The 25,947-nt window shown below is 35.6% G+C and overlaps 1 protein-coding gene and 1 non-coding gene across 2 annotated transcripts; one reads left to right on the forward strand and one right to left on the reverse strand.

Annotated features, from left to right (window-relative positions):
- Positions 1-9,719: 9,719 nt before the first annotated feature.
- LOC140885750 (small nucleolar RNA R71) lies at positions 9,720-9,826 on the reverse strand. The gene has a single exon (XR_012151167.1). It is a non-coding gene; the product is annotated as a small nucleolar RNA R71 (small nucleolar RNA).
- A 541-nt stretch (positions 9,827-10,367) lies between these two features.
- On the forward strand, positions 10,368-13,142 carry LOC140879084 (uncharacterized). The gene is made up of 3 exons (XM_073282728.1): positions 10,368-11,279; positions 11,394-12,419; positions 12,690-13,142. The coding sequence occupies exons 1-3, from the start codon at positions 10,368-10,370 to the stop codon at positions 13,140-13,142; spliced, it is 2,391 nt and encodes a 796-aa protein (XP_073138829.1).
- Positions 13,143-25,947: the final 12,805 nt, after the last annotated feature.

Here is a 25,947-nt window from a genome sequence, read left to right on the forward strand (position 1 = left end):
CTATCATGAAAGATCGAAACACATAGATGTAAAGATGCATTTAGTCAGAGATGTGATTGAAAAAAGAGATGTGATCCTTGAAAAGATAACATCAGAAAAAAAAATCCTGCAGATATTATGACGAAGTCATTGCCGTATGCTAAGTTTAAGAAATGTTTGGACTTAGTTAATGAGGTGATTGGAAATTAGCTAGAGGAGGTTAGATTGGAGAACAACATTCAACCTGAAAGAATCAAGGTGGAGATTGTTGAAAGTGTGCTTTTATCAGCTCGACTGGATCAAATCAAAGAGTAAAGATCAAATGAGCTAGTAATCAGATAATTTCATGGTCAGATCAACTACTGAGATCATATCGATGTGGAATGTATGGTCAGATTAGTTTTGTTGTCAGATTTCTTGCCGAACCACGTAAATACTTGTGTTGTTTAAATTGTTTTCGCGTAAGTTAGTGATTGATCTTGTGTGTTTGGGATTTATCCGATTTTCTGGGATTGTGTTCTTGCTATTACTGTGTGTGGTTTTTCTGGCGAATTTCTGGACAATATCAAATTTGTGCTTTTGATCCTAACAGCTAAGGATGTGATCTTATAGTCTATTTCAAGATTTTTCTTCGAGGACTCTGGTTTCTTCTTTTGAAGGTTTGGGTTTTTTATTTAATGAATGTCATGAATTGCTACTGAAATGATTGTTGTATCCTAAATTGTGAACACAAATTCTCAGCTTCTTAATCCATTTTGTGATTTTTTTTGCAGTAGTAGATTATAAAAGTCTATATTATGTTGGTCATGGCCCTGTATGTATTTCTCTATTCTACATTATCTGGTTTATTAACATTTTTTTAGTGCAGATCGTTGCTCAATAGTCAATCTTGTGAGGAACTTAACTTCGAACGAAATTTTGAAATCAGTACTCTAATTCCCAGGCTCCTTGGCAATATGCATCTAGGTTTTAAATCAATTATTAATATCTCAGTTTCTTGCACCAGCCTCCTGCGAATAGGATCCATTTTTATGTTTGGATTGATCATGAACTACACATAGATTCACATTAAACTATTTGGGCTGATTATTCGTGTAACATAGAAATAACTGAGTTTGCTTCTTTTGGTCTGTGTCTTTTTTCCTTGTTTGGGGGTATCCTTTGAATTCTTTAGAATTTTATGCTTGTAGTTTTGTTACCATTTGTTTGTTGCATGCCTTATGTCAAATATCTACTAAACGGAGCCTATTTGATTCCAAATATTTGGATAACTATTTTATAAAAAATTGTAGTCCTTTTGAGAACACATCATTTTGTGATGTGATGAAATATAATCATGCATTCCTCGCCCAGGCTTCAGAAAACGTCGTAGAAATGTTAGGAGATAGAATCAAAGATTCACCGACACTTGTAGCAGCAGATGTTGGGCTAGCAATTGCTGCAGACAATGGCAGAGCCAGGAGTTGAAGTTTGCTCGGTCTAGAATTTTTTTTAAGCAATGTCTAAAAAAATTCTAAAAAAAATATTTAGTAATTGCTCTTAGGAAAAAAAAATTCTAACATTACCTTAAATTATATATTTTTGGGGTTTCTATAATCAATTCACATGAGTGAGTATACTAGTGGGCTAATGCATGTCCATGGGTGGATATAACAATGGGCTTATACATGATTTTATTTGGATTTTTTAGTTATTAGTTTTGGGCTACTCGGACTAATCCCAGATAATCCAAAAAATAAACACAAAAATATATATTAATTTTTTTTAAAAAAAACTGTATCCCGAGTGGCCCAATATGTAGCTCCGCCATTGGCAGCAGGCACGGATATAGTAGTTGAGGTGGCTCCTATAGTGACCCTGCATTGAATCACCTACTAACTGGCAACTAGTAGCATGCATTAAACTTAATAAAGCAAAATTCTTAACAGAGCAAAACTTCCGGAAACATAATTCATAATTTACACATCAGCTTAGTAAAACATATCCAGGCTTAATACTGTAGTGATACAACCAAATCGAAAGCTAAAAAGTAAACATTATACAGCTATATCGAATCCTGCTGTATAAATAACTTCTCAAGACTCTTGCTCCCTAGTCCTGCCTCGAACTACCAACTCCGTCCATCCTGCGACCTGCCCCAAGGAATAGGATGTCCAAGATAACAACTAGGACGTGAGCGCTAACTGCCAGTACATAAACATGAGTAAACGTATATATATGATACATGAACATGATGACTGGTAAAGGGTCATCTGAAAATTCATGCTCCGTACCGGCGCCACATGAGTGCTGCCACTGCACGGATGCAACCACACTCGTTTAGTACACCAGAGTAGTCAGACATACATCTCCCCGCCGTCGCGGTACTCTCAGTGACAGATTATTGAGTATAGAGCTGAGCGGCTCTATAATCAGGTATAACAAGGTATAGGCTCAACGTGTATGTGCACATGATATATGAATACTGAAAACGGTAAAACATACATCATGCCACATAATAATGCCAAATAAATGCAACATTTAACATGTATACTCGCTGAAAATCTCAGTCAATGTGTACGTACCTCTAGGCTAGTTCAAGTCTAGGTTCCAAACCTATATTCAAAAGTTTACTGTATTACTAAAAGAGTTTTATAAGTCTTAACTAAGCTAATAAATGCTCCCAAAACTTAAATAGATTCCCGGAACATACCTTCGTTCGTAGTAAGCTCTTTGGAGTCGCTAGTCTCAGATGACTATAACCACACATTGGTTATTCCAAAACTTCTATTATAACCGATAGAGCCCTCAAGTGTATATCTCACACTATATAACTGAAGAAGGAAACTCAAAATTTGTAATTCAAAATGAAATCGAATTAGCCCTATTTATAGGAAAATTTTCAATCAAATTCGGACCCTTCGAACTCGGGTTCGGATCGTCCGATCCAGCTCTCTGCCTGCATGCAAGAGACGTCGAATTCGGACCGTCCGATCGCCACTTCGGGTCGTCCGAAGTGTTCTAAATCCGACACTTGTCAAAATTCATTGCTTAGTAATCCTGCCTGATGGGCACAAGGGAGTTCGGGTCGTCCGATCCTGGTTTGGACCGTACGAACGTGCCTTAAATCCGAAGTCAACATGCCCTTCTTCGGAGCCCCCGACTTGCTGAGTTCGGATCGTCCGAAGTCCTCTTCGAACCGTCCGAACTGGCCAAAACTTTAATTCTAAAGTCCGATTAAGCCTCAAATTTGGTTAATTATTAACCCTTTAATCATGTTTAACATATTATTATTTCAAAATGAAATCTGGGTTCCTATAGCTCCGCTGTTCTCATGACAAACAATTTGGACGATGTCATAACTGCTATCGATCTTTCGAGGAAAATGCTATTCTGGATACGTCTTAACTATGTTTGGGTGTTGGGTTATAATGTCCTCGGCATGCGCCAATAGGTGTCAGTGTGATTTTTCCATTGATCGGATTCAAGTTACTGCCGTGGATTGTTGGTGCATCAATAGCAGCTTCTTCAGTTAGTGTTGTTTGTAGCTCTCTTTTAATTTGTTGAATAATTACAAGAGGCCAAAGGTGGTGGATGCTCTTGAAATGAAGGAGATAACTGTTGAGTAGTTTGTTGTATAAATTTTATTTGCTAATGTTTTTCTCTTTGATGTAATCTTTGTATAAATTTATAAATTTTATTTAATTTATTCGTGTATATAATTAGTGTAACTAATTTTGGACATTTCTCCTTGTTGGTAATATTACCATTTGCTTTAAAAAATCTGAAGAGGAAGTTCAGATATATGAGTCTATATGACAAACCCTCATATTTGTAATTTTAGCTCTTGGAGAAAATTTTTGTTTAAAAGTTTATACATTTAGTTATGCATTACTGATAACAAAAAAATTGAAAATAAAATCAATCACACATATATAGGGAAAAAAGAAAAAAAATTTTATGAAATAGTTGTCTAAACACATATTTTATTATTTTTAACTTTAAAATTGTTTTAATAAAATAGTTGGCCAAACATCTTTTTAACTATTAAAATGTTTTTATAAACTAGTTTTCAAAAACACTTTTACAAAAAAAGTTTTTAAAGTTGTCCAAATGGAGCCTAAATGTTTTAATTTGATTTTAATTTAAAGGTATGTTATTTTGTTCCAAAAAGAACCGATCATTAATTAAAAGCTTAGCATTATCCTTAATTCCCAATCCTATCTAATACTCACCGTATCTAGTTTATATTTTATACGAAGTGCTAATTAAATTTTAATCCGAGTAGGAAATCGACGTTTTTAGAATCCAAATCCAAATAAACAACAGAAGCTAGGCAACCCAAAGGTATAAATACCAATGTTTTCATAATCGGATCGGTGATCGAACCGGTCTACCTTAAAAAAATGGTCAAACCGGTTCGACCGTTTTAACCGGACGGTCGGACCGGAAAATCGTTTATATAATATAATATAATTAATAATATTTTTAAAAATTAAAAATCTAAAGATGTATATAAATAAACAAAAATATATTTATCATAGTTTAAAAAATAAATAACTATATAAATATATTCAAAATATCAATTATAGTTATATATACTATATTTTTAAAAATAAATAAATTAATTAAAAAAATATAATAATAGAAAATTAATATTTTTAACGAAGTACAAATTTCAAATAATCATGTGTATATATATAATAAAATATTAAATTAAGATTTTAAAATTAAAAAAACAATTTTAAAAAAAATTAAAAAAATTCGAAAACCTGTTCAACCGGTTTTCTGGCCGGTTCTTGGGACCGGTTTTTGACCGGTTCTGAGCGGTTGAACCGTTAAAACGGTTTTTAGGGGTATTCCGGATCGGACCAGTGACCGGTTCCCGATCGAACCGGCCGGTTCGGTCCGGTTTTTAAAACACTGATAAATACTACGTACCTATCACAAAAACACAAAATTTATACATATTTCCCCAAAAGCCAAATCAATAAATTTTTTTGTTCTGATGTTTTTTTTTTTTCTTCTTCGAGTGTCTAATTATGGAAGAGATCTACTTGATCGCCCCGAGACTCCAAAACACTTTCTACACCAGCCGTGCGCCTCAGTTTTTTGTGGATTTCGACTTTTCTTGCAACCTCTACGTACGCAATTACTATGGTGATTTGCTCCTCGGTCGTGCTTTGCGACGTGGTATGATGAGATCATCTGTCCGTATGGATATCCAACAATTCATAAACTCCGAATGTTCGCGCCGACTGATCAGTCTAGGGCTCAGAGAATGGCCTCTGGACGATGTTGACCAACGAGAATTGAGCGATTACGCGGTCCACACCGCGAAACAACTCATCAGGCGTATGCCTCCGCAACACAATGTTTTGTTCATTTCCTTCAAAGTTTTTGTGGCATGTGACAGATATGTTGACGAAAACTATGCTGCCATGGCTCGGCTATACATGCAAGAGGCCGATTCCGGAAGGGTTCCGGCTACGGATTCTTCCATTGAATCTTTAGAGATCAAGACTACTGCTAATTATTTGCGCAAAGACGACGATGACCAGAGTTGTTCCATCTGTCTCGAAGATTTCGGTTGCGAGGTTTTATCCATGCCGTGCTCCCATATTTTTCACGAGGGTTGCATCCAGAAGTGGCTCAAGTCTAGCCATTATTGTCCTATCTGCCGTTTCCAGATGCCAACCATATATAAGTAATTAATTAGTTGCTAACAAGTTTAAGGGGTCCGTATGATATCTGTGTAAAATCTTTTTGTGACAAATTAATCAGATTTTATTTCTGCCTTTTTTGGAATGTAATTAATTAATTTCGTTGAGGTTGTTGATGGACGGGTAGATTTCAAATTCATGGTTTTAGATTATATTTTATGGTTAACAATGAAATCATATAACCAATTCTAAATCCATACACTGGTACTTATTTAACCATTAATTACATAAAATAAAATATAAATTTCAAATGACATTATTATTGTGTGAAATTTAAATTCATCTTAATTAAGATGAAACACTATATAAAGTACATAAAAAATGGATTTGAAGTTTATGGTTTTGCTTCTCTAATCAATAAAAATACATTTAAATATATTTAAAATTCATGGATTTGAAATCGTTTCATCTACAACTCGAGTTCATAATTATGAATAGGTGTTTCTATTTATTTTGCTTGAATTAATTATTTTATCGGATACTATATATAATACCTGGGCCAAGCTAAACCACTTTTTTTTAAAAAAAAATTATTGCTCATTTAGCATGCCAAGCTAAACAACTTGGCGTTATGGTACCTCATTTTTTGAGTCAGTATCAAATTGAATAATTTTAATATTACTTTATTTTGTAATGTAACGCCAACTAATTACAAACATTAATTTAATAAACTTCAAAAATAATTTTTTTAAAAAATATTAGTACAAATATGCAACGTGGAGAATTAGTTTTGATTTATATATATATATATATATGTGTGTGTGTGTGTATAGCTCAATCTTTCCTGCAAATCGGCTACGTAAACTCACCATATCTATATATATATGTGTGTGTGCGCGTGTGTGTATAGCTCAATCTTTCCTGCAAATCGGCTACGTAAACTCACCTTCCTACAAATCCTACTAAGAATGTCTCATCTCTTCCCTAATGAATATTTCCAAACTGAGCATATTTTGTTGATTTTGTTGAATCTGCTATCCCTGGATCTTCGTCCCAACGCTTTAAATAAGCTTGCACGTCGCTCTTCACCCTATGTCTTTCTTGGTTAGTACTCTCTTTGTAATCCCACTGTATTAAGACGAGTATTTTCAGCGTGCTTATGTCCTTACTCACTTTAGAGTACTTATGTACGTGATGAGCTCCCAAAAATAAGATGCACCTTCTTGATATGAATTGTACGCATCAAATCTTTTGTACCTCTCATTCCGATGTGATAATGGTTCATTCTTGTCACCCGTCGCTCATTCTTTTTTTGTGGGGTTGCAAGGATAAAGGAACATAACAGGTTACTAAGGTCCCCATAGCTACTTTCTCTCGAACAAAATGGTAGTCAATCTCAATATGTTTTGTTCGAGCATGAAACATTGGGTTGACGGACGTGTATAAGGCACTAACATTGTCACAAAATTGCTTGGGAGGCCTTTGCAGAGAAATGCCGATACCTCAAAGCAAGAAAGTCACCCAAGTTAATTCAACTGTAGTTGATGTCATGCAACGATATTCCGCCTCCGAAATAGAATGAGAAACAGTCGGCTGCTTTTTGGAACTCCATGAGATGCAGTTAGCTCCAAGAAACACACAAAATCCTGATGTGCTCCGACGGGTGAAAGGGCAATCGGCCCAAGCAGCATCACAAAATGCATATAGGGAAAGTGGACTTCTGGATAAGAAACGAACACCAAAATCTTGTGCGCCTTTAAGGTATCGCAAGATACGCTTTACTGCCTTAAAATGAAGCATGGTAGGACCAGCAAAATGTTGACAGACTTTATTAACAGCATTAATAATGTCTGGTCTTGTGAATGTAAGATATTGCAAGGCACCAACAATACTTCGAAAAACAGAGGAGTCAACAATGTCCTTGTAAGAGGAATGTGGTTGCTCTTTAAGGCTCATGGGTGTTGCAGTACGTGAGCTATCAAGCATACCGGTGCGAGAGAGCAAGCCATGAGTATATTTAGCTTGTGAAAGAAATACTCCTCCAAAAAAATATTTAATTTCAATTACTCCAAGAAAGTATTTCAAAGGACCGAGATCTTTAATAGCAAATTCTTTGCCCAATATGGTGATTAAATTGCCAATGAAAGGAGCATCATTTCCAGTTAAAAGAACATCATCAACGTAGACTAGAAGTAAAGTGACAATGTTATCACAACTGTAGATAAAGAGAGAGATGAGTCAGCCTTACTACAGTAGAAACCAAGGTGAAGCAAAAATTGAGAAAGTCGATGAAACCAAGCATGTGGAGCTTGCTTTAGTCCGTATTTAAGTGTGATTGAGCTAGTCTAAGTATTTTTTGGTCATGATAAGTGTTAATGAGTCAGTCTAAATTTATGGGCTTTAGTTAAGGGACAGCAACTCGAACTCGACAGTGGTAAACAAATTAGTTCATAAATATATATTTAATATATGTCTATGTATATTTTGATATAAGTATGATTTTTATGAAAAATGAATTAAATATATACTTACAGCCAGAATTTTAAGAAATAATGATATTTTTATAAGTTCATGATTCATGAATTTATTTTACGCTAAGATTACGGGCATGTAAAAAAATTTTGGGAAGTTGATGTGATTTGTGGCACTAATGGGATTGGAAATCAGGATACCGGTTCCGATGACCTCTCCACTTATGTTCAGAAGCCTATGGATCTCCGAGTTAAGGTTGGTTGAAGTGGCATAAGAGGCGTAAGAAATTCTCGTGTTAAGGCTGGGTGAACCTCTCACCGCCGTGTACGTTGGTTTATAGATTGATCAATCACTTATGTTTATGGTTACACTTCACTGATATGAATCATAAGAAAAAAGATTTTATGATTAAGACATGTCATGATTATGTTAAGTATTTATGTTACGTATGATGTATATGATCAAGATTATGATGATGTTTATGTTTATGACTCAGTATTATGCAAACGTTTTTACGATCATTGATAGGAGTCTTTTTTCCATGTTTTATTGTTCGTTTTCTTGATGTTTTGCTTTCGTTCTTTGTCGTCTTGTTAGTTTTTATCAAATTTTGTTTGCATTTAGTGTAATGTTGTGTGTTTTGTTTACTTCTATTGATTTATGGTTAAATTGGCAGGAAAACGAGAAAAAAAATAATTTCAGGCTTCATCAGGGGTGCGCTCGGTATGGAGAAAAAGCAGACCGAGCGCTGGTATTATTTAGGTAGGCAGAGAGTTGAAGGATTTTGGGTGCTCGGTCGGTGAAAATCAGCAGACCGAGCGCTTGCTGAATAAAAACGGGCAGAAGGTTGGCCAATTTCCAGCGCTCGGTCGGTAAAAATCAGCAGACCGAGCACCCGCGCGTAATTTCTGGAAAACTTTATTTTGGGAGTTTTATATGGAAAGGACTCTGAGGGTAATATATATAGAATCTTTTCAGATGTTTTGAGGGTTGGAAAAACACAGGAAATCAGCGGAGGCGGCTTTGAAAATCGATTCTTCTTCTTCTCGTTGGGAGTTCTTCTTCTTCACAATTTCTGAATTCTTATGTTAAAAACTTTATTAGATTGAATTTTATTATGAGTAGTAGTAGCTAAACTTTCTTTTGTTGGAATTTAGGGGATCCTAACCCCGAAACATGTTTTTGTGATTGAATCATTAGACGAATTGATTTAGTTTTATGCAAGTGTTTGATTTTATCATGATTTATTATTCTATGTTGGGGAGTAATGATAAACACTTAAAAAGATTTAATTGTTTCATTAACTGAACTAGATTGGCATAAACTCGAGAGAGAGTGTCGATATATCAGAAATTCTTGTCAAATTTATTGTTGCAAAACACAGTCCAGTTTGGTGGGATGACAATCGATGACCCATATGCTCACCTGACAAATTTTCTAGAAATTTGTGACACTTTTAAGATGCAAGGAGTTTCTGATGACGCTATTCATTTGTGTTTATTCTCTTTTTCTTTAAGAGATAAAGCTAAATCATGGCTAACAAATCTACCTGCAGGTTTCATCATTACTTGGAATGATCTCGCAAAGGCTTTCCTGACCAAATATTTTCCACTGTCCAAATCAATGAAACTCAGAGCTGACATCACAACATTTGCTCAAGGCGAACAGGAAACACTCTATGAAGCATGGGAGCGTTACAAAGATCTACTGAGGAGATGCCCACATCACCAACTACCAGACGGTCTTGTGGTACAAACTTTTTATTATGGTCTTCCTCACTCAAATCGCACCATGTTAGATGCAGCTGCAGGGGGAAATTTGTTAGGAAAATCACCAGAGGACGGATATGAGTTAATTGAGGAGATTGCATCCAGTAGCTATCATCCTCAATCAGAGAGGAATGCAGCTAGGAGACCCGCAGGAATGCATCAAGTTGATGCATTCACCTCAGTAGCAGCTCAACTTGAAGGCATGAATAAGAGGATTGAAGAGCTAACTCTAGGGCAGTCTGCGATGCATATTCAAGAAGTGTGGTGTGAGAAATGTGGTGCTGTACACTTCACAAAAGATTGTCAGATAGGAAATCCTTCATATCAGCCAGAGGGAGGAATGGTGAACCATGTGGAAAATCAGAACCGCCCTAGGAATGATCCATTCTCGAACACATATAATCCAGGGTGGAAACAGCATCCAAAATTTTCGTGGGGAGGATAGAATAATAGGTCATATGGGAATCAGAACTACGGAAGATAGCCTCAAGAAGAGAAGTCAAGCATGGAACAGATGATGCAGAAGTTTATATCATTCACTGAGACCAGAATGCAGAATCAGGATGCATCGATTAAGAACTTGGAAAATCAAATAGGTCAGTTAGCTAAATCGATGTCCAGCAGAGAGCTGGGTACTTTGCCAAGTGACACGGAAAAGAATCCAAAAGAGCAGGTCAAGGCAGTTGAATTGAGAAGTGGGAAGATAGTTGAGGGTGAGAAACGAGGCGAGAAAGAATCAGAACTAGCTACACCAAGGAAAACTGCAGTTAAGTCTTTTGATTCTACACAACCACCCACATCACAGTCAAATATTGTTATTCCACCACCTTTTCCTGCAGCTCTCAAGAAGGTCAAGTTAGATTCTCAGTTTGCTAAATTCCTAGAAGTATTCAAGAAATTGAATATAAACATTCCCTTCGCTGATGCGTTGATGCAAATTCCCAGTTACGCAAAATTCTTGAAGGAAATTCTCTCCAACAAGAGAAAATTGGAGGAGCATGCAATGATCAGTGTAACAGAAAATTTCTCTGCGCTAGTTCAGAACAAGATTTCACCAAAGCAAAAAGATCCAAGGAGTTTTTCTATTCCTTGTATTATTAATGATGTCCAATTTCATAAACCTTTGTGTGATTTAGGAGCAAGCATAAACTTAATGCCATATTTTATTTTTAGGAAACTGAGCTTGGGAGAGCCGAAATCCACCAGGATGTCATTACAATTGGCGGACAGTTCTATAAAATATCCAAGGGGGATAATAGAAGATGTGCTGGTGAAAGTCGACAAATTCATCTTCCCGGTGGATTTTGTGGTGCTTGATATGGAGGAAGATTTGGACATGCCACTTATTCTGGAAAGACCTTTCCTGGAAACAGGAAAAACACTCATCGATGTCCAAAAGGGAGAGTTACATCTGCGAGTGGGAGAAGAGAAAATTTCCTTTGATGTGTTTAATGCACTAAAATTTTCACAAAGTAATTAAGAGTGTTTTTAAATTGATGTTGTGGACTCACTTTTATATGATTATGTGCAGGATACATATCAGGAACCATTAGAAGTTGCACTCATTTCTCCTCCTCGTGATGATCTAGTCAATGTAGAGATAGAAGAGATGACGACTTACTTGAATGATAACCAGTCATGGAGAAAAGGTGGCAAGCTTAGACTCGAAGATCTTGGTGACCAGAAGGATTTAGTCCTCCAGAAAACAAGTCTTGAAGAACCATCAACTGTGGAATTGAAACCATTACCTATCCATCTCAAATATGTATTTTTAGGTGAGAATGAAAAATTACCTATCATAATTTCTTCTTCTTTGACAGGTGAGATGGAGGCCAGACTGCTAGATATTCTCAAAAGTCATAAGAGTATGTTTTCCTGGAAGGTTGCAGATATCAAAGACATCAATCCATCCATATGCATGCACAAGATATTAATGGAAGAGAACATCAACCCCTTGGTCCAACCACAGAGGAGATTGAATCCCAAGATGCAAGAAGTAGTAAAGGCTGAAATGATAAAAATTCTAGATGCAGGTATCATTTATCTCATTTCTGATAGTGCATGGGTGAGTCCAGTTCAATGTGTTCCAAAAAAAGGAGGGATAACTGTCATTAAGAATGAGCAAAATGAGCTGATACCCATTAGGACAGTTACAGGTTGGCGTGTCTGTATAGACTATAGGAAATCAAATGACGCAACTCGTAAAGACCATTTTCCCCTCCCCTTCATTGACCAAATGCTAGAAAGGCTTGCTGGGTATGAATTTTATTGTTTTTTAGATGGGTATTCAGGATACAATAAAATTGCAATTGCACCTGAAGATCAGGATAAAACAACTTTCACTTGCTCATATGATACGTTTGCTTATAGACGCATGTCTTTTGGTCTTTGTAATGCTCCTGCGACTTTTCAGAGATGCATGACTGCTATATTTCATGATATGGTTGAAAAGTTTCTAGAGATATTTATGGATGATTTCTCCATTTTTGGTCAGTCTTTTGATGCATGTCTGAATAATCTCAATACTGTTTTGATAAGATGTGAGGAAACGAACTTGGTACTCAACTGGGAGAAGTGTCACTTCATGGTGACCGAAGGTATTGTATTAGGGCACTGAATATCTGAGCAGGGAATCGAGTTGGACAGGGCCAAGGTGCAAGTCATTCAGAATCTACCTCCACCGACGACAATCAAGGGAGTCAGAAGTTTTCTAGGCCATGCCAGTTTTTATCGGCGGGTCATTAAAGATTTTTAAAAAATTGCAAAACCTCTGTCTTCGTTATTGATGAAAGATGCACCTTTTAATTTTGATTCCACTTGTTTACAGGCATTTGAATTTCTGAGAGAAAGACTGGTCACTGCATCAGTGCTGACTTCCCCTGATTGGGACCTGCCCTTTGAAGTGATGTGTGACGCCAGCGACACAGCTGTTGGAGTTGTACTTGGCCAAAGGATAGACAAGGTATTCCGTACGATTTACTATGCTAGAAAAACCTTGAATGAGGCTCAATTGAATTATGCTACCACTGAAAAGGAGTTGCTAGCAGTAGTTTTTGCACTGGACAAGTTTCATTCATACCTTGTACTTTCGAAAATCACTATATACACTGATCATTCTGCAATTAAACACCTTTTGGCTAAGAAAGATGCAAAAACTAGGTTGATTAGGTGGATTCTACTCTTACAAGAATTTGACATAGAGATAAAGGATAAAAAAGGATTAGAAAATGTTGTCGCTTATCACCTATCTAGACTAGAATGCATTCCTGATTGTGCATAGAATGATACTGAGGACATAGATGATTGGTTTCCTGATGAAAAGTTGTTTGCCATAGAACACTCGCCATGGTATGCTAATTTTGAAAATTACTTGGTCACGGGCACACTCCCACATAACTTGTATTTTCATCAAAAGAAAAAGTTTCTATCAGATGTAAAGCATTATTTTTGGGAAGAACCTTTCTTGTTTAAAATTTGTGCTGACTCTATGATCCGGAGATGTGTGGGGAAGGAGAAATGAAAAGCATCCTCAGTCATTGTCATGACCGTGAGGTAGGTGGCCATGTTGGGCTTATCAAGACGGCAGCTAAGGTACTGGAATGTGGGTTTTATTGGCCCAATCTTTTTAAAGATGTACATGCTTATGTCATTGAGTGTGATAGATGTCAGCGTACAGGTAATATCTCAAACCGTCATGAAATGCCTTTGAATAATATTATTGAGTGTGAGATATTTGATGTGTGGGGAATCGACTTCATGGGACCATTTTCAAACTCTTTTACAAAAAAATACATTTTGGTTGCCGTCGATTATGTTTCTAAATGGGTAGAAACTGAAGCTTTTGCAACTAATGATGCACAAGTGGTCCTAAAATTTTTGAAAAAAAATATTTTTAACCGATTTGGTACACCCCATGCAATTATTAGTGATGGTGGCACCCACTTTTGCAACAAAATCTTTGAAAAACTTTTGAAGAAATATGGTGTCAAGCACAAAGTTTCTACAGCTTATCATCCCCAAACGAGTGGCCAAGTAGAAGTGTCCAATCGAAAAATTAAGCAAATTTTAGAAAAAAATGTGAGTACTAATAGAAAGGATTAGACACTTTGACTTGATGATGCATTATGTGCCTCTAGGACTGCTTTTAAAACTCCTATAGGCACCTCCACATATAGACTGTTATTTGGTAAGGCATGTCATTTGCCAGTTGAGTTAGAGCATAGAGCATATTGGGCTATCAAAGCATTGAATTTTGAATTTGCTACTGCATGTGAGAAGAGATTGCTTGAGCTAAACCAATTGGAAGAATTTCGAGATCAAGCATACGATATGGCGGTGTCATACAAAGAAATGACCAAGAGAATACATGACCGATGCATTCGTCATAGAGAATTTAAGGAAGGGGAAGCAGTTCTTCTGTTTAACTCCAGGTTGAGGCTCTTTCCTGGAAAGTTAAAGTCTAGGTGGTCCGGCCCTTACAGAATCACTAAGGTGTATCCACTGGGGGCCATTGAAATAAAAGATGCAAGAAACGAGTCTTTCACGGTCAATGCTCAGAGGCTGAAACACTATGTAGGGGGTGATGTCGACTCAACGCCAGTCATTACCACACTGACCGACCAAGACTAGTTTGGGGAGGAGAACAGTCGAGCTCTAGACTCTAAATTGAGAACTACTCGCTTACCTTTCCTTTATTTTATTTTCTTTTGCTTTGAACTTTTTACTATTCCGTTCTCTTAAGTTTTAGCAAGTTCAATTTTCGTTTGATTTTTTTTTTTTAAAAAAAAAAAAAGGTTGCGCTCGGTCTGTAAAATTCTGCAGACCGAGCGCCCAAAACTCCCCCAACTCTCTGTTTTATTAAATCGGGTATGCGCTCGATCTGCTAAAAAGAGCAGACCGAGCGCATCGCGCAGAATCAGCAATTAAAAGACCCGATCCCCTTTCCCCTTTCATTCTCTCTCGATCTATCTCTCACTCTAAACCCTACGCCGCCTCCTCTCATCCTTATTTCTTACTTTTTCCCATCAAATTCGCAGGTACCTCTCTGATTTCTCTGATTTCGTTCAAGATGGGTCCTAAGAGAGCCAAAATTGCCACCTCTCGTGCCTCTTCTTCTTCCTCCTCCACCATTATTGATGGCAAGTTTATCTCTGTGGAGGCGAAAGCCCGATATGAAGCTGCCAAGATCAACCGGACTCCGATTCTCGAGAGAGGTATAGATCTATCCGAGAACATCACTCACACCCTCGGCATCACTGAGCGTGGATGGACCGAGTTCTGCCGCCAACCTCAAGAGACCATTATAACGTTGGTACGGGAATTCTATGCCAACGCCCCTGAACGTACAGATAACAAAGTTTTTGTGCGGGGTAAGTTTGTCTCTTTCGACCCTGACACTATCAATGCTTTATTGCAAACTCCGGCAGTAGACGATAGTCAATTCCAAGAGTTTAAGGCTAACCCAGATTATAATCTCGTATCTTCTGAACTGTGTTATGATGGGAATGTTTGGAAGGACTTGGTCAAGTTTGTATCGTTTAAAGAGAAATTTTTGAAAATGGAACCGGCATTATGGTATGCATTTCTTACCCATAGGTTGATGCCGGTAACCCACACGCACGTCGTGGTGATGAGCAGAGCGTTGTTGTTGTTTGCTCTACATAAAAAATGGCCAATCAATGTCGGGAAACTAATCAACAAGGAGTTGTACACGTCCATCCGTTCATAGAATATTGGCATTTTCTTTCCGTCAATTGTTTCCGCACTGTGTTTGCAAGCTGGAGTTGTCGTGCGAGATGATGAGGAATGGCAACATCCAATGCAGGATGTGGACAATTCAATGTGAAGACAAAGCAAAATTTCAGAATACACGAGTTCACATCGCAGGGCCAAGAAAGTTCCGGGGCCGGTACCTCTTCGCGCCATGTCCCAAAACCAACGTCAAGTCGTCGCCCTGCTACCGAGATAACAAATGAGTTGTACGCCTGGGCTCAATACCAGAATGAGTTTCAGAAATTCAATGTTTCCCACTCGGAGTCCCAGACTGCTATGCTCCGAGCATTAATCTCTAATGCCGGGATGGATCCTGCAGCATTTCCTACTCCACCATAATACCCACCTCCATTCCATTTCCAGTACTCTGCTCTCCGCCAAAATTTTCCTAATGATTTAGATGACAAAGCCGATGGCGACGATGAGGACCAATAATCAGGGGAGTTTTTGTTTTCGTTTCATTATTTTTTTTTTGTGTTTTGCATTTTCTGTTTTGTTTGTTTTGTTTCGTTTGTCTAGCATTTGGGACACTGCTAGATGTTAGTTTGGGGAGGGGTGTCTTTTATGTTTTCTTGCATTTTTTCTTTGTATTTTGTTTTGTGTTTTGTTATGCATGCATTTGTGGATGAAATCATAAAAGCCAGTGATGAAGAAAAAAAATTGTATTTGGTAGTTGAAATCCATGAGCATCTTCTGACAAATTTTTTTTTTAACTGGTAGAACCAAGTAGATGAATAGATCTTTATATACTCTGTGATGTATGCTCGAATTTGAATTTGAAACATACAAACATGGATAGGATTGAGGCATTGTTTGAATTTTTGGGCCTAGTTTCTCTTGAATTAACTTCATCCTTAATTGCCCTGTTGAGCCTTCACAACGTTTATGAGTACATGAGGTGCAAAAATCTGTAATCTGTTGAAAATCATCGTTTACTGCTGATGATTGTTAATTTCTGCACTGGTTGAAATTTGTATGATTTAATTGTGAATTGAGACTTGTCTAGAACTAGTTCGAACACTCTTCGAGGCGCAATACGGGCATAACTGTGATTAGGAATGATTTAGGCAATCTTTCTGTGTATCGTTTGAGCCTTTCAAGCTATCCATCGATACATTCTATCTCTAGTACCTTCTTTGAGCTTTATTGAAATCGAATGGCATGCGTGAAAACGTGTGATAAACCCTCATTCGTCAATTTTTTTCATAGTCCTACACTCTCTACCGAAGAACAGCCTAAATACTATTTCCCACCCTAAAGGGAGTAAGTTGAATGTGAGAATTGTATATGCTCCGGAATTGTAACTGCAAAGTGAAATGGTGTGTTTGGAAAAGTTGAAAAAAGAAAAAAAAAATTATAAAAAGTTGAAATGAACAAAAAAATCTGCAAAAGAAGTGAAGTCAATGGATTGATGAAGTGAATTAGAATGAGAAAGAAGAAGAAAATGAAAATGAATAGTTGGTTGTAACTTATTCCCTTAATTGAATAGATATCCTTCGTTTGTAGCCATGAACCAGGCCTAACATTATAAGTTTATTAAGACTTATTGACTAAGTCACAGTTGCCCAATATACTAGTGGAGAAGAGTTGCGAGAATTTTGCATATGGATAGTTGATAGACACTTTTAATGAGTATGAATTTTTTATCAAAACACGCACACACTATAATTATTTGAGTTAAACCAATGTGGAGTGTGTGTCATTGAATTTCTCTCAACTTTGATCCTGTAATACCTGAAAAAGTCCTCATGATCCTTTAATGTGTGGATTGAATTCGGAGGAAGGTATGTTGAAATGTGAGTTGCGGGATTTCGGAGTTTACAAGGTTTTCCAGTTTGTATTTTATTTTCAAAATGTTAGTAGATTGATATGATTGGATTTGTAATCTTTTGGAAGAAATTCTGAGGCTTGAAAAGTTTGAGTTCATCCACCTTTTTCGTTGTGTCGTGTTGGTGTGTTTGTGTTTGCATTCTATTTTGTCACCTATTTTGCTTGAGGGCAAGCAAAAGATTAGTTTGGGGAGGTTGATAGGAGTCTTTTTTCCATGTTTTATTGTTCGTTTTCTTGATGTTTTACTTTCGTTCTTTGTCGTCTTGTTAGTTTTTATCAAATTTTGTTTGCATTTAGTGTAATGTTGTGTGTTTTGTTTACTCCTATTGATTTATGGTTAAATTGGCAGGAAAACGAGAAAAAAAATAATTTCAGGCTTCATCAGGGGGTGCGCTCGGTGTGTAGAAAAGAGCAGACCGAGCGCTGGCATTATTTAGGCAGGCAGAGATTTGAAGGATTTTGGGCGCTCGGTCGGTGAAATTCAGTAGACCGAGCGCTTGCTGAATAAAATCGGGCAGAAGGTTGGCCAATTTCCAGCGCTCGGTCGGTAAAAATCAGCAGACCGAGCGCCCGCACATAATTTTTGGAAAACTTTATTTTGGGAGTTTTATATGGAAAGGACTCTGAGGGTAATATATATAAAATCTTTTCAGACGTTTTGAGGGTTGGAAAAACACAGCAAATCAGCGGAGGCGGCTCTGAAGATCGATTCTTCTTCTTCTCGTTGGAAGTTCTTATTCTTCACAATTTCTGAATTCTTATGTTAAAAACTTTATTAGATTGAATTTTATTATGAGTAGTAGTAGCTAAACTTTCTTTTGTTGGAATTTAGGGGATCCTAACCCCGAAACATATTTTTGTGATTGAATCATTGGATGAATTGATTTAGTTTTATACAAGTATTTGATTTTATCATGGTTTATTATTCTATGTTGAGGAGTAGCTAACTTTAACATAGATTCGTAATTTGTGAATTGCTGCCGAGAGATAGATTCATGATTAGGACGAGTGATAAAATCCATGGACTTAAAATATGCATAGAGATATGATATTTAGTACTTGTTGATAACTATAGACCATCAGGTTGAAAATTGTAGGAATTCAATGAACACAAAGCAGTCAGTAATGATAAACACTTAAAGAGATTTATTTGTTTTATTAACTGAACTAGATTGGCATAAACTCGAGAGAGAGTGTCGATATATCAGGAATTATTGTCAAATTTATGAGTGTAAAAGTAGATTTCAATTGTCCAAATTCAATTAGGGGAAAGGTGAACCGAGATTCCAACAAAATTTTCTCATATTATATTTTTTCTATGCTAAGCATTGGTGTAGTTTATTTTATTTTCATTCAAGTAATTTATAATTTAATTCTTTAATTTATAATTTTAGAATAATCAATGATCAAATTTTCGTTACTTTGGGTAGAGAAATTAAATAATTGAATTATTGTGACGTGGTCCCTGAGGACGATACTCGTACTCAGTACATTTTTCTATAACTTGAGTCATGCACTTGCGATAATATTGAGCATAAAAGAGAGATAATTATATTGAATTTAAGTGTTAGTATTTGCTCGATCAATCATGTATGCATTAAATACCTCAAGTTATTTTTATACGGTACGTGCTTTCATACGATTTTATTATGTAGTGTTTATTATTAAAGGGTAGAGCATGTTAAGACTATAGGATCATTAGATCTAAATGGTGTGCAGGTGAGTTTGATGTTAGTAACGAGGTTGTGGTCCCAACTGACGGCAAGGACCTCTGTGCATTCGTGGTGAGCTAGCACACCCGTGACCTTCGCCAGCTCATGTTTCAGTTGATTTAGTTTATGATGAGATATTGAATTTTATGTATTGAGCTATTTTCCGCACATGTTTATTATTTCTTACTAGTTTGCATATTTTTGAGATTCTAGTCGTTTGCATGAATTTTAACATGTTTGAGTATTTAGACTTTTAACCTGCAATCGATTTTAGTATGCATTAAATTTTATGAAAATCTATTTTAAGTATAAATGCATATATGTATAGGTATATATATATATATAATTTCTTGGTTGTGTTTTCCTTCATTGTGTTAGATATATATATATTTATATATATATATATATATATATATATATATATATATATATATATACCTATATATATATCTAACACAATGAAGGAAAACACAACCAAGAAAAAACTCACCTAAATCCATTGTCCAGAATTTTTCTCAAAGCCCCGAATGATTTCTATATCCAATCTTTATATTTCACAATGTACCTTTTTATGTTATGATGTCCAATTTCAATCCAATCCAACAGTTAGAATTTTCCAAAATTCCTTCTCACTAATACTGCACAAATTTTGTGCGAAAACATATCAGCTTATGTTTTTGTCCAGACACCAATCCAAAACATATCAGCTTATGTTTTTGTCCAAACACCAATTCAAATGACATCCAAAGTCGATCTTCACCATTCAAATTTCTTGCACTCTTGTATAAATGTCCTTCCCAAATCACATCGTGATCCAACGGTTAAACATGTCGCAAACTCTTCTGCAAAGTGACTCATTTGCAAGCATATGCAAATCCAAAAATTTATTTTGCCCTCCTATTTTCAAGCCAGAAGCACAGCAGATTTCGTGCCCTTTTTCTAATCAATTTCAAAGCACGCCAGTAGCTGAAGTTCTGTCCAAGAATCGAGCAAAGATACAATGTATAAGGCCGATTAGATACTACAAATTTTGAATTTTGAGCATCGAATTTTACACAAGTTTGAGAATTTCAATGTCTTTGTGCTCGATCGTTCCAACAAGTTTCACTCATATTTGATTCAAAGAAAAAAAACAAGTGGTCTAATATATATTATAAAATAATGATTGTCACGCCCCGGGCCCAGGCCCGCGCCTGCGTGACTGCACACAATGGGCTTCTATAACAACTACTTTGTATTCGTCATCGCTTTACAAAAATGATTAACCCAAGTTCTTATAGAAGTCCATTGTAGCCTATTTTAAACTCATTTTAAACCTTTAATTTTTTTCATATCGGACAGAGGTCTCACAATCACCCCTCCTTCAGAACGCGGCGTCCTCGTCGCAATCTGACCTCTCGATCCACCATCACCGAAAATCTAGAGAAGGCTCCTATGGGTTCAAGAGGTGGCTCCCGTCATGCAGCACTTTGTCCCGCAGGTTCAAGATGGATCCCTGTTGTGAAAAATGCTCGCAAGAGTACGAGTGTCAAGTTTTAATAAAGTGATGAATCAAGTATCGTTTCCACAGAGAGTAAAATGAAAATATTCAATACTTGTAATTAAAATAATCTTAATTTTATTTAGAAAATCAATGATCAAGAGGTTTGCAGAAAATTTAAATAAACAGAGGACTTTATAGCACGCACACAAAATTCAGAGATTTATCAATCAGAGGAAAAATGGTCTAGAGGTATAGATTTCACCTGGTTTCAACAACAATCATTCCTAAATAATTTATTTTCATGAATTCCTTTCAATTAATAACCAAGAACACTTAAGTGTATTATTTCCTCTCTCGAGTACCGAATAAAATATATCAACCACAGTTCAATTCCAATATCCCTATTAAGAATCTACTTGCAGTGATCTATGTAAAAAAATGTTCTTTTCTAAGCTCCGTTAAAATTATATACTCTCTCAAGCTATATAAATATTTAACAGTGTAATTTCTATTGGTCCTATTCAAAATCCCCTCTGTCGAGTGCCAGATTTCAAATAAATATTACAATTCAATTATTGATCGGGTAATTGAAAAGACATTCAATTCTAGAAACACAATTAATCTAGAGGAACTAAATTTAATAAAATCACAAATTCATGAAAGTGTCTACACCAGGTTCCATCCACCTCTAGACTCTTAAAAGTTTAGTTCATAATAAAATTCTGATAACAATAATTCATGTTTAGGAATCTAGAAATCAAAATAATAATAATAAGCTTAAAAGAATGAAAACAAATCCGAATAAGTGATGTCGTGTCCGGTCGATCGATCTTCGTCTTTGTTTCGGTTGATGTTCTTCATGTTGTCCAGATTTATTCTTCAAAATCACACGTTCAAGCTCTCCAGAATTATTTGATGTATTGTGCGGCGACTTGTGTCTCGCTCCTCTCTTCTCAAACTCCTTTTTATATGTTGCTTGAAAAGCCCAAGGTCAAGCCCAAGAGTCGAGTGTTTTCAGATTTCCAAACACCTATTTTTTCCTAATTTATGCGGTGGCGCAGATGCTTGATAAATTGTGCAGAAGCACCTTTCTTCATATTTCTCATATTACGCAGATGCGCCAAAATTAGGTGCAGAAGCCCTTTCTCCTTTTCCTTAGTTTTCTGTCTTCTCTCTACTTTTGCGTCATTCCTTGCATCTCACAAAAACAACAACATGCATAAGATCCACTCCATACATAACAAAAGCCAAGTCAAATCATATATAAATTAAGTGCATAAAATGCACTTATCACTCCCACGCACATAGCACTTTGCCCCGCATAGCACTTATTTTCTGGGGTTTGCCGGCTGGTGACCGTCTCAGATATCATTTTGTCATGCCCCGAGCCCAGGCCCGCGCCTGCGCGACTGCACACAATGGGTCCCTATAACAACTACTTCGTATTTGTTCTCGCTTTACGAAAATCATTAACTCAAGTTGCTATAGAAGTCCATTGTATCCTATTTTAAACTCATTTTAAACTTTTCATTTTTTCATGTGGGACAGGGGTCTCACAATAATGATCTTGTTTTCAAAAACTCGAACTTACACTACTCATTTCATGTCCTTTGATTTTGCATATGTTTCGTTAATGATTCCTCTGTTATGCTATGAGATCTTGAAATGGATGGGATTCGAATTAAAAAATGGAAAGGAGAATTTCAAAAACATGAAAAAATATGATAAGGCCAGGTGCGATGGGTTAACCAATATAAGGTTTCGTCCATTTAGAGGAGTAATAATTAGGAACCGGTCAACATACCATGTAAAAAAAAGACGAATAACACAGTATCATGTATAAGTTCATGCTTCGATTATGATAAGTTTTTGAAGTCTTGTTTTGAATTATGTTTGATCCTTGTATTGATTATTGTCCCGATATGTTTTGTGACGTGTCAACTTTGAACTCGTATTATATGTATATTTCGTTATTTTTGTGTACAATTGGCTCCTAATTGCTGAGTGTTTTCCCAGACACTCACCCCTTACTTTATTCCCTCCCAAGATAAGGAAGAAGATCAACTAGAAGAGGACGAACAACACATGTTTTGTGGTTGGTGAGTAAGTTGAGACATGAAGATTGAAGCATATGTTTGAGTTTTATTTCTTACTACATTATCGCTTCTGCACTCGTACTTTTCATTATAAAAAAATGTGCATGGTTTATGTAATTATAGACTGGCTTTTGACTCTTTTGATGTTGTGCTAACGTTCATAACGTTTAAAAAAAACTCTAAACAAAATTTCGTATATTTCAACCTTTTACATCAATTTTATAATAAAACAAAAAAAAACATATCAAATATTTAGTTTTTTAATTTCTAAGTTGTCAAACATTTATGTTACTCGATTGTACTATTTATATTTAAATAAAATTTTAATATTAAATTATTTTACTAGAGAGTAAACATTTTTCGAATACTTTCCAAATTACCTTTTTTGAATAAAATAATTTATATTAAATTACAGATGAGCTTACATAAAGGAGAGACACATTTACTCAAAAAATAAAAATGATTTTATTAAAATGAATCAATCAGAATAATATTAAAATGAAAGTGAAACTCATAAATATTTGGTTTGTGATATATTTTATTGTGAAATGTGACATATTTGAGAAATGAGATAGATATTTGATTAATGATGTAGAGCATGAGACTCATAAATATTTAAGAGAAAAGCCATCACTATTAGAAAAATAAAATTTGTTTGGCTGTAAGGTGAAATTAAATAAAAATATCTAAATTTAGTAACCAAATTAAGCTCGAATTTTGCATTTTTTTTATGTACTTTGGTTTTCTTTTTCGTTTTATTTGATAATGTGAATTTTTTTAAAAAAAAAAAAAGAAAGAAAGAAAGAAAAAAAACATAGATTATTTTCCCGTTAAAAAACCTAAGGTAAACTCCAGTTAAAATAGAAACTTTCTTGCAAAATAAAATTTTAATTTCAAAATAAATTTCTCCAAAAACGAACCGAAAAACTTACCATAGATATCTTACATTCGCAATCCAAATCCAAATTAACAACCAAAGATATAAATACTTCTCACGCAAAAATAAAATTTCTTCTTCTCTCCGTCATCTTCTTCTTCACATATTTCGACCATCTTTTTCTCTCGATCATCTTCTTCTTCTTCTTTAATCTTCTTGATCGAATAATATTAATGGATATCGATATTGGTGAATTAGAGATCGTCTCGGTGGAGGCATATGCGGTGGTGTCCGAAGTGGTAACCACACGTGAAGCTGATGATCAATTTCATGTGGATATGAATTTTTGTTGCGACCTGGACGTGTGCGAATCGTACGATAATGTCCCCTTCGGACATATCGTGCGACAAGGATTCATGACAAAATCAGTCCGTATGGATATCAAGCAACTTATGGATCCCGAAGAGTCGCGCCGAATGATCGCTCGGGAGTTGGGAGCTGAATGGCCTCTGGACGATCGCAACCGTGGAAAGTTGAGCGAATTCGCTTTCAAAGTGGCGAAAGAAATCGCGAGGTTTATGCCTCCGCAGCACAATGTTTTGGTGATTCCTTTCCGTGTTTTGGTGGATTGCAACAAACACGTCGACCAAAATGACCCTGAATGGATGGATGATGATCCACTGTCGTCTGATCATGAGGAGGATTTGGAGACTTCAGATTCCGCGGATTTTGATCAGATCATGGTTCCGGCTGATGAATATTTGAAGATCAAGACTACTACTACTACCTGCACCGAAAACGAAGAGCGGAGTTGTTGCATCTGTCTTGATGATTTCTACGCGGGATGTCAAGTTTTATCGATGCCGTGCTCGCATATTTTCCACCAAGATTGCATCAACAAGTGGCTCCAGTCTAGCCGTTACTGTCCTATGTGCCGTTTCCAGATATTGCCTACTGCTTATTGTTGATTAGTAGTTTCTAGCAATCGATATATCTTTGTACAATATAAACCATATTGCTTCATATATGCATTCTTTTTTCATAGCACAGCTCTCATATTTTTTAATTTCCCATTCTGAAATGTTCATCAGATTTCCAAATCCATTTTCATGTTGTGCGTACGGACATATATATTTTGGAACATTATTGTAATTTGTATGTGTATGAATAGAATTTACTATAATGACATCAAAAATTATTTAGTAGATCGATGGTTTTGAACCATGCATATAATACTTTTCCAATATAGATTATATTTCGTCGAATTCGGCGTGATCAAACGGAAAATATATGGATATATATATATATATATACCAGTCTAAATAGATCAATTTCATTATAATTATAAATGTATATATAAATGGTTAATTAGTACTTTAAATAATTGTTACGATGGTTGAGAGATAGATCCAATTTGTTCTTAACGGAAAGAGCCATCAATGAGCATCACACGACTCCCAGACTCATAATTCTCTTTTGTGAGTGACTGATAAACGAGAGATATATATATAGCCCTTGATTATCAGTGTGGTGGAGGGCTTATTGGATCATCAATGGATGAATGAATGAGATTTTTTTTCCTCTCTCAACTTGTAATAGACTGGATTTCGATTTCTGTACACCGTGTTTTGGTGTTCTTACAAATATTTATGTGAGCAACATATACACTATAACTAGTAGTGTTTCTAAGATTATCAATCCTCTCTGTATGTAAGATTCTGTTGAAGAAAATTGATTTGTAATGGATTTCATTATATGATCTGATTAATATGTAAAAAATTAAATCTTTCTTAATATTATTAATTATTAATATTAATATTATTATTGCAAAAGTGCAGCAAACTAATGGATTCTTGAATTATTCAAGAAATAAAATTAATAATTAATAATATTAAGTAATCTAGTAATAATAATAGTTTATGAATAAGCAATCGTCTAGATTTAAGAATTCGATTGGTTGTAATATTTTTTAAGAAAGATTCAAATTGATGAATAAATTTTTTTTCAACATAGGTATTTGAAGGTTCATTATTTTAGTTTAGAGTCTTTATTTTGATTTCGTGTATCTTATTTTATACTCTCTTCATTTGAATTCTTGCAAAATTCAAAAATCCTACTATCAATTCAATTTAAGGGCAAGAACTCAAATTTCAACATAGGTATTTAAGGGATAATTAATGATTATGTCCCTAAAGTTTCCTAACTTTCCCAAAAATATACTAACACTTTTTTCGGGGCCAATTGCATCCCTCTTTTTATAAAAAGTTTCCCTGATATGTCCTCCAAACTTTTTTTTTATGTTGTATAATTCGATT

The sequence above is a fragment of the Henckelia pumila genome, chromosome 2, assembly GCF_033568475.1.
Source record: "Henckelia pumila isolate YLH828 chromosome 2, ASM3356847v2, whole genome shotgun sequence".
In the NCBI taxonomy this organism is placed as follows: Eukaryota; Viridiplantae; Streptophyta; class Magnoliopsida; order Lamiales; family Gesneriaceae; genus Henckelia; species Henckelia pumila.